Here is a 13430-nt window from a genome sequence, read left to right as displayed (position 1 = left end):
AATACTCTTTTATGCCATCCTGACCTTTTCCATTCTTACAGTTTTTAAGAAAACCCTCCTTTCTGTATGCTCAGGAAGGGAATCAGATCAACTTAATAGACGATCTTTGAGCCATTCTTGAGTAATAGTAAAATAAAAAGTACTCAGTTTTTGACACTTGGAATTCAAAATATGTCAATTTTTTGGGGAAGACCTGTAGGCTTACAATCCGTATGCAGATGTTAGTAACAAGACAGTTCACAATTGAAGAAATTATCTCATGAATTTACACAACTGATACTAAGCTAGAAATTACTTTTCTCTAAACTGGTCATCAAAGAATTTTAATCTCATTATCTGATACTCAAGTGTTGTTTGGACAAGTAAATTTCATGTGCGAGGGCCACTTGAAGAACTCATGCAGTTGTTTCAGAGGTTTTTGTGAGCATCTGGAACAGATGATATAATAGTCCAAGACTATTGCAGGATCTATGAAGGTTTGTCCAGTTTTGATGTTGTTTTACATTCCAGAAATACTAAGCTTTCACTTTAAATACTGTTCCTTTCAATTTTTAGTAAAAATGCCATAGTTATAGTTGCTTTGATCTAATACTACAGAGAATTCACCATATCAAGCAGCTGTAACTGGATCAGCTTAGCCACAATAGGCAGCACACATGGACTATAATACATAAAGGAAATTACTGAAAAACTTGTAAGTTAGGATTTTGCCCCCAAAACTCCCAGTACTTACCAGATGGGAAAGAAATGAAGAAGTTCCTGCATTGCACTCTAACTCATTATTTTACCAGGAAAAGGGTTGGATTTTTCCATTGTATCCCCCATATCCAGCTGCTCAGAAGCCTTGGACCTTGGCTTCTGGTCTTTCATGACTTAGCCTTGAAAGCTTAGCATTTAGAGTCCCTCTTAAAGGATGCTTGTTAAAGCAGAGACATTTTTTTATTGTGGAAAACTTTACAAAGAGCACACACATCATTGCATGATGCTCCACATCAGCTCCTTTACTATCTTCTTGATACAAAACTGATAATCCTAGAAAGATTATCTATTGAAGACCAATCAGATTGACTACTGTAGGGAAGCTTATCCACATAAGGAGTTTCCTGTCTTCATGAGCATCAAAAAGAAATTTTAAAAAAATTCTATCAAATTTGACTGCTTATTGCCTTTGTCAATTCAGATGTTTTCATTAGTTGGAGAAAAATTTTAATATTTTTTTATAATCCATATAATTTCTAGTTTAATCTATGTGGTCAAAACCAAAAGTATGATTTATCAGTTTATATACACAGTTTAACCAAAGAATAATTTAAAAAAAAGAGATACTTACCCCCCAAAACTTTGATTCATAGTAAGAATTGCACAATAACTTCTGTCTGAAGAGAAAGAAATATTTAAATTATTAAAGTAAGAATTATAGTATTGTCGATTATTATTTTCTTTACTTGTGTATTTGGTCTTCATTTCCTTCAAAAGCTTGAATTTTGTCATAAGTATGTAGACACATAGGAAATAAAATCAGTAATAATTTGCCTAGCACAGTAATCATTACCAGGAGTTAATGAACAGTATCTAGTAACTGGCCAAATAATTTCCACTTTGATTATTTCAAGGTTCAATGTGACTTTATAAATTATTTTGCTATTTTCTAAAACCAATTAAAAACTTAGAACCAACAGTGGCTAAAAAGACTCTGCAGTATCATCCTGTGATTACAGAGGAGTTGTATTGTCTTGCCTTTAAGGTTAATTAAAAGTGACATGAGCTTACCAGAATTCCTGAAAACATTTTGGAAACCAAGACACTAACAGAACTGCAATGTATAAATTAGTTGTTGAAGGTGAATCTGCTACTTAGGGAAAATACAACAGATTAAAACAGACTGATAAAAATAATAGTTTTCTGCGAAAATAGATACAATGAAAAATGCAGACTCTCCTTTATTAGCCCATGCAACAAGTACTGTGAGGTCTCTTTTCTGATTCAATATAGTTTTACACTTTTACATTGTGTATTCTTTCAGTGCCATTACAAAAACCTCTCAGTAAGTGCTGGAAAAAATACCTTCATGTAAATTCTCAACCAGGGGTACAGTTTTTCTCTCAAAGACCATTTCTCTAGTATTATATGGTTTCCTCTGAGATAAAAAGGTGGTTTGAGTCATCCTGCAATAAAAGTAGAGAATTATCATGCCAGAATTAATATTACTTCAATTTGTTACGGTTCTCAGTAAAAACACTTTTATATAGGGACAGATAATAGCTTAACAATCTCAGTATTTTCTCTCTCTTCATTACATAATGCAACCATGTTCCAATTTTTCTTATTCTGACGAATGTTAGACTAACCACATTGTCACCCTAAAGCACTGCCTTACAGATTTAAATCAAGTGGCAGGAATTAAAGTGAAGTACAGGTAATTAAGGAGCCATTCCTTTTGATACTCGGACTGGATGAGGTTTTCTTTTTGATCCATCATAAATTTTTTCTTCGGGATGTATCAGCCAAAGTTGCAATAGGAAAAAAAAGACAAGGGCAACTAGAACATGATAAAACCCGAGCTGAAGGCCCTCTTCCGTGAAATATTCATTAACCCAACATGGCACAGTTACAAATGAAAATTATGATTGGCCTGGTAAGACAATACACTGGGCTAAGATGCAGTTTCAGGGATTTAGCTAGGTTTTCTACATGTCTGAATGAATTTTGTAATCATTAGTCTATTAGGAATATATATGAATATACATGTTCCAAACCTTATTAGAGAGTCCTACAGTGCTGTAGGACAGGTTGAGTATATTATGCCTATCCTTGGGTGAAATTCTGCAGTGATACCCTGGTAAATTGGATGGGAAGTAGACGCTGTCCTCAATAAACATTGGGCATTTAAAAATGATTTATGGAAAATCAGCAGCACTAGATGCAGCAGGTTTGTTGTTTATTTGACAAGGGCTGTCAGCCTAGAAAAATGCTGTGCAGCTGTCATGAGAAGATTTAAGATACCTTTTCTATACTCTGCCATGATGCAAATCTACAATTCAAGACAAGTGATGCAGATGGAACTGTGCAAACTGCGGGGAGGCAGTGCTGCCTCAAGTGAAGAAAGATTAAGCGCTCATAAACAACATATGCTGTAGTTACATGCATGCATCATACACAGCTTACAAAATACACCAAGTCTTAAACAAAAATAGGCCGAATCTACAGCTGGGCACTACAGTGATGCTGTTGAAGGCATACCAAGCAGAGGTAACAGTTATATATGAGCTGTCTGTAATTTATTATTTGTCATATTAATTGTTTGCCAGACAACCAGTGTTTATGTGATTGAGGTTCTTTGTCAGGTGTACATATGAAAAAATGAATAAAATGGATGCACAGATTGTCTGAGGAAAAGCCAGACAGCGGATCATATCTGTAGGGCCTACTTATGCAGAGGAACACCACAAGAATAGGGTTTGACCAAACTGCCTTTCATACTTTTAAAAACAAACTTTCTCTGTGTTTTAGTTTCTTTTAAATCTGTGAGTGAGTGTAAAATCCTCCTATACATTTTTTAATAACAAATGTGGAATTTTAAAATTCAAATGCCTCCAAGAATTTAATAATACTTTGGTTTCTGTGTCCTAAATAAGGTATTACCATTCAAAAGTTACTACATCTCTAGCAGCATTACAACACTATTCACTTCCCATTTAGCTCTTTTATGTCTTGCACTCCTCCCTCTCATCTCTCCATTGATAGTATGGTTTCACAGGAAATCCCTATTTTTGCCAGCTGATTTCAACGTTACATGGGTACAGTCCACAAATATGCATCACTTGCATTAAAAATACAAAGATTGAGCATGGGGATAGCCAAGTCTTACACTTCCAGATGAGTGGGGAAAATGGTCTATGAAAAATAATTGTGGTCTCTTAAAATATGCACCTGCTGAATCATACTGAGCTGGGTGCCCCAGATCAGAGAGAGCAGGACTGTTTCAGCAGTCAAATGTCTGTTTGTAGCAATTTTTGAAAGCTTGGGAAAAGTAGTTTCCCCCTTCCATCAAACAAAAGTTCAGGCTTCAATCTGAAAAATCTTTTTCCGATTCATAGAGTTCTTGTGTGAAAATGAGTGATCAGGTGCCTTTTTACCCCTCAAATCACCCACAAGACAGATTTTTTGCCAAACTGCGCTGTGTATTCCATTGGTAACAGCAAACTAAATTTGGAAGCCCCATTTTTTTTATTTGATTCTCCATTGTTTTTGTGCAAAGCACTGGTTTTCACAGATGGTAGCTATGCTAGATGAATAAAGCTACTCAAGTAAATATGAATAAAATATACTAATCTGGCTTTCTGTATCTAATGCATACAATGAGCCAGAAAATACAGGAGCTTGTTATCTGTCTTAGAGTCCTTTGCCCATGACTCCTTTTTATCAATAAGAATTGGGTACACTTGTATATGCTTGTATGACTCTCTAACCTGACCATCTGTGTATTATGATCAAAGGGAACAGGATTGTGTAACCTCACTTTAATACTAGACCCCAGAATATTTATTTCACATAAATGCAACTTTCCTTCCAGTCACCCACTATCTTTAATTTTCTCTATCTATAAATTTTGTGTATGATTTTGTGGTTGTTGGCATTTTTATTCACTTATTAATGAATTCTGGCTTTTCTCTTTTATGGAATAAACAGTTTTGATGTTAAATTGAGCTTTCCTGATCTGAGAACAGTAAAAGCTGAAACATGCTATGGTTTGCAAAAATAAATTTATTTTGTCTCTCTGCTGTGTTAGTATGTCAGGGAATCAGATAAAAAACTTGCAAGTGATTAAGACAAAATAACAAATCCTAACACATATAGCAAGCATAATTATATTTTGGGGGATAGATTAAAAAAAATCACCTTCCATTTTAAAAAAGAAGAATTTATTTGGTATTTAACAAGCGCATTTGGATTCATGTGTTCCACTAATGTAAAATGACATTGATGACAGTCTGCTACAACAACTGCAGTAAAACTACTCTAATTTGTGTTAAGAATCCAGCCTGAAATTTATATATCTAGTGAAACCTACTTCAGTCTTAGGAAGCTGATAAACCAAATTAAATAGCTGTAATTTTGGAAACATGAATACTCTTATCACCTAATACACATAATTAAACATTTGATAGTAATGCTAATATAGAAGCTGCTTCTCTACTAGTTTGATTTTTCTGTAGAAACTCTAGTCAGTGAGTTAGTCAATGACAAGCAATAAACTGCAAGGAGAGGAAGGGGGAGGATTCCTTTATTTGCATCGCTGGCCTCATTCTGTCAACATATCACCCAGATTGCTGGATACACACAGAGATGCATTCTGGCAATGCTAGGAAGGGACCTGCATTTCCTGCTGTCTATTTTGACTTATTAGTAATAGGATGAAGCTTCTGGCACATCTAAAATAAATTAATATTGGATTAATTCACTTCAAAAAGGTGTCAAGAAAACACATTGCAGATTCATTCATCACAAACTTGAGACTAATATGTTTAAAAAAGAATACTCTAGTAATTATATTTACATGTATAATTGCCTAAAGCTGAGCCAAATGACAGAATATATTCTAACACTTCGCAACATGCCTTCAATGCTGATTAAGCCACCAGTTCTTAAAATAAATATAGTATTTTCAATGCTAACAATAAGAGAAATGCATTATTTTAAACAGTTTTGTTTTACTCTAGAAAATGGTTTATATGAATTACTGAAGGATTTTTTTCTTATTGCTGTTGATTTAAAGTTGTGTTCAGTTACTATTTCTTTGCTCTTCACTGATGGTCATTTAGATATCTTTGAATATCAAGAAATACAGTGCAGCAATGCTCCTTTAGTGCTAATAATCTGGGCAAGGACAACTGTCAAACTTTACATTATGGCCTTAAAAGAAGTATTGTTTGAAACATTTTATAAGACTATAGCTAACAAATTTATATATAGCACAATCCAATATCAAAAGTAAGAGAAATAGAAAAGTCTGAATAAATGTTTTAGCTTTTCCACTACCTTATTGATAGGAAGATCAAAATAAACAAAACAAATAGGAGCCTGATTCTGTGCCTTTGACCAGAAAAAAATCTTACCTGTTACAGACACAACACCTGAGCTGAAGTTGCAGATCTGGACCCTCTGTTTCGATGTGCCTGATATTTTATTCACGCTACCTGTGTCTTCAGTAGGAGCTCAGATACAGTTATATTCTGCTCCAGTAAAGTAAACCTGTCAGAATTTCACTGGATGTGGGTGTGGTATATGAATGGTGTATGGTCCCCAGTCATGGTATAACCAGAGAACATTTATTAAAACTGTATATAGCTTTTATAATATTTTCACTATCAGGTTAGAGTAACACGTGCCTGGATAGCCAATAAGTATAACTGTTCGTGTGACTGCTAACCAAGAAGTAAGTGATAATGCTCCTAATAGTCACATCAGCTTTTTTTCCTTAAAACAACTGCTTGTATAACACTTTTTTCTGCAAACTACAGTGGTTCTGCTACCTGTTACATTATAGAAACTTTGTTTCATCTCTCCTGCCTTGACTGAATGGTGTTTGTTCTTCTTAACCAAGCAGTCTTTGTTGTCTTATTCCTAAGTGTTCTTTGTTTTCTTGCCCCACATCTCTCCCCCTTCTATTTACTAAGTGTTGCAAAGCGAGTACAGTGTGTGCCTGCATAAGAATTACCTGCTTTATGTTCTGATTGATAAGCTGTTGAATACAAGAAAAGACACATGGCAAACATAGCATAATCACCAAAAGCACTGTAAGTCCTATTATAGCTAAACCAACTACATGCTTAACCCAAGGTCCAAAACTGAAAATTCCCAACCAGGAGAACAGGCTGAAAGGATCCCATCCCAGGTTTTGCTGCAGTTCTCCAGACAGTTCCTTCAATTTCTGGATGCTTTTGTGAATGGATTCAGAGTGGTCACTCAGGGTCATACAGCACATTCCATCGAAGTCTTCACATCCCTGTCCCTGTGCTAACAATAAAAGGTCTATTATTGCTTCTCTATTTTGCAATATTGCATGACATACAGAGTCAACATCTGTTAATAGTCCTGTTAAAGCATTACTGATACTGTTACTTTCCTTTGCAAGCCAACAGCCTAGTTTATTAATTATGTTCAAGGCCTGTGCAGTATCAACAGAGGCAACTAAAGAACTGAAAACTCTCTTTGCAGGATTCCAGAATTCAACCTCAGAGTTACAGTCAGGGCCAAATGACTTGGCATCACATTTATTTTGCCCATGCCATAGTGTCCAATCAGTTAGTGCTTTGAGACTGGGATGAAACATGGTTAAACAAACAAAAGTACATGAATGTACTGCCACATATTAAAAATATGTTATCGGGCAGGGTTATTGCATTGGTCCCAGTTGTGACTTGTGAGGGAGTAGTAGGATTGCACCAGGCAGAGGCATTACTGGTAAATGCCAGTGCCAATTGTATTGACTATGTTGTCTGTGCTTCGATCGTTAGTGTAATTAAGATAAAAACATACAGGAGCTTTTATAGAGCCTGGTACATCCAGTTCTTTAGGCTGCAGTGGGAGAGCAGGGAAGTTACTTTTCTCATGCCTGTATTAACGTTGCCCAAATACCATCCCACAGATTGGCCAGCATTAGGTTGCCATGATCCCAAACACCACCATGACCATCTACGCTTACCTGGAGTTGTAAAATCACACGCAACTGTTTGGTTGTTTAACTTGCTCCATTTATCCTTCATTAAAGGAATGCCAACCAGACATGTTTGTATATGCATGACCAGATCCATTTCAAAGTGTAGATTGGTTAGTTTTGGTTAATGTAAGCCAAACATCGGTCTTTGGTTGTGGGACCCATGCTTCATTCACAAACCTTGATAATCCACTGAGGATGACAAAGAAGCCTACATATGTTGTGCCTAAACCAGTTGTAACTGATTACCAAACTAGAATTGTGATGCCTTCAAGGCTTCATTCCTTCTTTAGCATGTTTCGTGTTCTTTGCAGGTAACCAATAAGGTCCCGTGGATAGACAAACACAGCCACATCCATGCCCCCATGTTAGCAAAGGCACGGGCCCTAGCCATTGTCCACTCTGCAAATCTTTGTAATAGACAGGTGGTTGAAAATCTGTTCAGGTATCTTGGGAAAACCTTCTTACACTTGCTGTTTTGTTATCAAATCTGGAAATGTTTTAAGAATTTAAAACAAATGTTGCTTTGTCCAACTGCTCATGAGGTGTTATACCAATGGGATTCCCTGTTTTTCGTTTAAGAAGCATATTCTTTTAAAGGGCATGTGTGCATTCCACAACAGCTTGACTTCTCAAGGAATGAGGTATACCAGTTAAGTGACGTGTACCCCAAGAATGAAAAAAGGTTTTCATTGGTTGTGAGACATATGCTGAACCATTATCAGTTTTCACTACCTCAGGAACTCCTAAGGCAGCAATAGCTCATAGCAGGTGCTTAATGACATCTCTTGCCTTTTCCCCTTCATGAGCAGAGGCAACAAAAAAATTTGGAATATGTGCCAACTGATACATACGCATATTTTCAGGTGCCAAAAGAAGAAATGTGTGTAACATCCATCTGCCAGACTTCATTGACACCTAATCCTCTTGGATTTGTACCTACTGTGGTAGGTAAAGGTGTTAAGCGTGCACAGTGAGGGCAAGAATGAGCCATTTGTCCATTTTGTGAAAAAAGTAAGATTAAATTGTTTACTCAATGCTTTTGTATCCTGATGATAGAATTCTTGCAACAACTTTGCCTGTGTAATTGGATTTGGAACTGTTGCCATTGTCATTAAAGCATCTGTGACTGCATTGCCTTCCACCGGAGGTCCAGGCAAAGATGAGTGAGACCTAAGATGCATACCATAAAAACAATGAGATCAGCATTAAATGTAATCATACAGTGTAGATAACAGTATAAACAAATTCTTTTTGTGCACTTGCTTTGGAAAGGAATGTTCAATACAGTTTGATTCTGACAAGGAATCTGATGTTAAGTTGAAAGGCTCATTTTGAAACAACTGAAAAGCCTCTAGAGCAGCTGCTAATTCTACTAGCTGTGTCAACCCTGGCTGAAAAATCACAGAGTTTTCCCAAACCCCTGTGGATTTTTTCCGGGCAACAACTGCTTTCTGAGTTTTCCCAGAACCATTGAAGATTTTGCTCTAGGCAGGGATTGTGACTATGTTATAAAACGAGGCTATAGAGAAAGATCTTTTAAACATTGCAAAAGTTTACTTTTTGGCAAAGAATTAACAATGTTTCCCAAAACATCTGTCAGAGCAACCTGTAAAGATAATGATTCCTGGAAGATATCCTGAAAAGCATCTGCACACCAAGAAATGTGGATATGAGAAGGATCTTCCCCACTTAGGGTTTGGTATAATTTTTGTCCTGTGGAAACAAGTCTAACAATCATGTCAAGTGATGTGGTTACAGTTTTTGAAAGAGTGTGAGGTAAAAATACCCACTCTAGCATCCACAACTGTTGTTTATCATTGCACCACTGTGCTATTAATGCATATGGTTGGAATTCAGCTATGATAACAAGAAGTCTCAGTGGTAACTTTGCTTGTCCTTTGAATACAAAGGATGTCTGAATTTTATCTGTCACAATTTGCAGTGCTTCATAGGCTTCTGGATTGAGTTCACAAGGAGATGTTAAATCTGTCTCTTTTAAGTAAATTAAATAAGGGTGACAATTCCTCAGTGGGTAGGTCTGAGCCAATTAATAGTTCCTAGTAATTTTTGAAAATCATTTCATGTTTTAATGGAGGTCTGCAGCACAATGGGCGGAGGAACAATTTTGTGTTCCAATAACAGAAACCCTAGATATTTCCAAGACAGTTTGAACTTTATCTGCTGCAATACAAATACCAAATCTGTCAAGAGAAAGACCCAAAAAGACAATTCAGTTTTTCAATGCAACAGTCATCTGCTGCTAGCAGTATATCATCCATATAATGATACAACAGAACCACTGAAAATTGGTGCTACACACATTGTAAAGTACTTGTGACCACAAACAAGAGTGGTAGTGAAAATACAAAATGAGGTGCATCATCAGTGTGTAACGCAGTTGTGAGAAAACAATGTTTTAAGTCAATAATTAACCACTCCCAAGTTTCAGGGATCATTGCTGGATTAGGAATTTCGGGTTGCTGTGCACCCATCGGGGCTATTACTGCACTGATAGCTCTCAGATCTTGTAAGAGTCTCCATTTGCCAGCCTTTTATGGAGTCACAAATATTGGGGTGTTCCGTGGGCTAGTGGAAGGAACTATATTTCACAGATCCAATTGTTCCTTGGCCAGTTTTTGTGCTTGTTGGAGCCTTTCCCCTCTGAGGGGTCACTGATCAATCCACACAGGAGTATGTGTTCCATGTGCGTTTAAGTGTTGCCTGCACATCAGTGACGGCTTTTAAAAATTTATTGTCACTGTCAGTTCCCGCTGCAATAACAGATCCCTTCGCCACAGTCTACATGCAGTAGAAAGTACATACGGTGTGAGACGAGCTTGTTCCCCTTCTGGCCCAAATACCATGAGTTCTTTAGCTGACTGCTGTGGCACCTGCTGACCTCTGATGCCTGCAACGATCGCTGCTGGAGTTAAGGGCCATGTGGGTGGCCATTCACGTTTGCTGATAGTGGTTATCCCTGCTTCAGTATCTGGTAATCCTGAAAAAGACTTGCCATCTACAACACAGGTTAGAAAAGGTTGTTGTACTGAAATAAGTTTAGACCAACAAATGTTAGAAGTACCTGTACTCCCAAAACCTCCATTGTCCCTGTCAGCATTGACAGATGGTATTGATTGCATGTCTGGCAATAAAATGAGTGGTATCAGTTGAGCAATGCATGATCCTGCTGGGATAGTACATGGTGGGTTAGGAGTCCAAGCTATGATTTTTACTTCACCCCTAGAATCAGAATTGATGATTCCTAGTAAAATAAAAATTCCACTTTTAAATGGCGGTGATGATCTCCCAAGTAGCAATGCATGGCATTTAAAAGGAAGGGGTTCATGTAAGCCTGTGGGCGTAAGGTGAACTGATATGTCACTTATTGTAGTTGTGGTGGAAACTGCCAAGTCCAAGCCTGAGGTTCTCTTGATGTAACTTGAGCTGTGCATGTTTGCTGTGGCTGGATCCCATTTTGTTGTGGGGCTTCAGACTTAGTGCCACCCTTCAATTTTCGCCTTCATGGCAGAGGTTTGCCGTTTTTTGTAATTAGAACGGCATTCATTACTCCAGTGGTAACCTTTCTTGCATCTGGGGCACAGTTTACTATGTTTTTTATTCCCTTGCCTATTCTTTGAGCACTACTTTCTCACATGACCTTCCTCTCCACAGGCAAAGCATTTAATTGCTGCCCGAGCCACTTGTAGCTGTTGAGCTAAGGCAGTTGCTAGTAAATCTGCTTTGTATTGTTCTGTACCAATATGTGAACAAGTTTTGATAAAGTCAGTTAAGGAAATACCAGGTTTGTTTTTTATTTGATCAAGTGCTTTATGACAGTCAGTATTAGCATTTTCATAGGCTAAGGATTTCAATAAAACTTCTCCTGCAGCTGGTAAATAAATTTGCCTGTTCACAGCTGTTTGCAAGCGCTCGATAAAAGTAATATAGGGTTCTTGGGGTCCTTGCCTTAGGGTGGAGAAGCCAGGTTCAGTTCTGTTAATGTCTGGCACCCTTTTCAGAGCTCTTATAGCCAGCTCCCTCACTTGGTTATAAGTCTCTGGGGGCATCCTTGACTGATCTCTTATGGTTGTCTGAGCTCTAGTCCCTGCCAAATGATCCTTTGTTATTCCAGCATTACCAGCCTTCATGTTAGTCCATGCTTGATTTTCACATAGCTCTTCATACTCTACCCACCATATCAAATATTGTCTTGTTGCCATAATCAATTTAAATAAAGCTTTCCAGTCAGCAGGTAACATAACATAGTTTTTTGCTATAGCTTCTACAAGTCCCATTGTATAGGAAGATTGCAAACCATTTTCTTTCACAGATTTTCTTAATTCCTTAACCATTTCATAAGAAATTTACTCATGATGAGACTGATTGCCTTGATAGACTGTGGGCATAGCATGGAGCAGTTCAACATCCCCTTGATCTAATGCTTGTCTTTGGCAGGTGTCTAAAAAGAGTTTTGGCTCAGGGGACAGTGAAAGTTCATTATCAGTCATATGTCTTGAGGGCTCGTAGGGTGGGGGACACGACTGCTGTTTTAGCACCTTTGCATCAGTAGATGGGGATGCAGCCATAGCTTTCAGCGGCTGCAGCTTTATAGCAGGATATAAATCACATTCCTGCCTTAGATCAATAGCTCTCAGATTCACAAGATCGCCCTCCGATTTCTCCCCATTAATTCCCTCCTCCACTTGCAAAACAACTGAATCAGGATGTGAAAACGGTGCTGTGAGTGCCTGGGAAGTGTCTGCAGATGAATCTATGGCTGGGTGTAATATTTCTTCCAAATCGCGAAAAGCTTGTAGTGCAGAATAAACAATCTGCCATGTAATGAATTCATCAGGATAAACTTCGTGACTGTCTAACTGATGAGACTTTAGAGACTGCCCCACTTGCTTCCAGTGGTTGAGGTCATAGGAGCCGTCAGGGGGATACCAAGGACAATAAGTTTTCACCCATATAAGGAGCTGTATAAGCTTTCTCTCTCGTATTTTATAGCCTTGTTCCTTTGTAATATGCAATAAACAGTCTTTATGCAGAGTTTCCAGTTTATGTACATTATTGCCCATTTTGTATGGGGAAATTTTCCCAAACACTAGCAAGGCTAATGTGTTCCTTAGCCAGCGATGAGAGGACATCCTCGGCAGTCCTTGAAGTGCACAGTTGGTACAAGTCGGGATACGCCACAGGTCTGGGATTGCCTGAGAGCTTGTGTGTCCCTGCTCAGGAAGCCATTTGTGGCCTATGAATGATGATGCATGGTGCCCAGTCACAGCCTAACTAGAAAACATTTATTAAAAGTGCATATAGCTTTCACAGTATTTTCACTATCAGGTTAGAACAACATGCACCTGGACAGCCAATAAAAAAAACTGTTCATGCATCTGTGAACCAATAATGTAAGAGATCACTTTCCTAATATTCACACCAGATTTTTTTCCTTAAAACAACTGCTTGTATAACACTTTTTTCTGCAAACTACAGTGGTTCTGCTACCTGTTACGTTATAGAAACTTTGTTACATCTCTCCTGCCTTGACTGAATAGTCCTTGTTCTTCTTAACCAAGCAGTCTTTGTTGTCTTATTCCTAAGTGTTCTTTGTTTTCTTGCCCCACATCTGGGGATGAATTTGGATTTACTCCTCTTGTAGTTATGACAGGCAGGTTAAATACAGATGGAGTAATAAAGATACCTCCAG

General features: G+C 37.7%; 1 protein-coding gene across 2 annotated transcripts in view; it reads right to left on the bottom strand.

Annotated features, from left to right (window-relative positions):
* LOC136293949 (uncharacterized) overlaps nt 1–12953 on the bottom strand; it is a 33841-nt gene extending 20888 nt beyond the window's left edge. Inside the window, exons 1-5 of one of the 2 annotated variants that reach the window (XM_066191150.1) lie at nt 10544–12953; nt 8751–8890; nt 6864–7017; nt 2065–2165; nt 1331–1376 (exon numbers count right to left, since the gene is read on the bottom strand). In XM_066191150.1, coding sequence (XP_066047247.1) covers nt 1331–1376; nt 2065–2165; nt 6864–7017; nt 8751–8890; nt 10544–11172 — 1070 coding nt within the window. In that variant the 5' untranslated portion in view covers nt 11173–12953. The remainder of the gene's footprint in view (nt 1–1330; nt 1377–2064; nt 2166–6863; nt 7018–8750; nt 8891–10543) is intronic. The other variant, XM_066191151.1, reaches the window with a different exon arrangement.
* Nucleotides 12954–13430: the final 477 nt, after the last annotated feature.

This window comes from Chamaea fasciata, unplaced genomic scaffold, assembly GCF_029207755.1.
Source record: "Chamaea fasciata isolate MVZ Bird 193981 ecotype frontalis unplaced genomic scaffold, bChaFas1.0.hap1 SCAF_9, whole genome shotgun sequence".
Classification (NCBI taxonomy): domain Eukaryota; kingdom Metazoa; phylum Chordata; class Aves; order Passeriformes; family Sylviidae; genus Chamaea; species Chamaea fasciata.
This window is presented reverse-complemented; position numbering and strand designations above follow the sequence as displayed.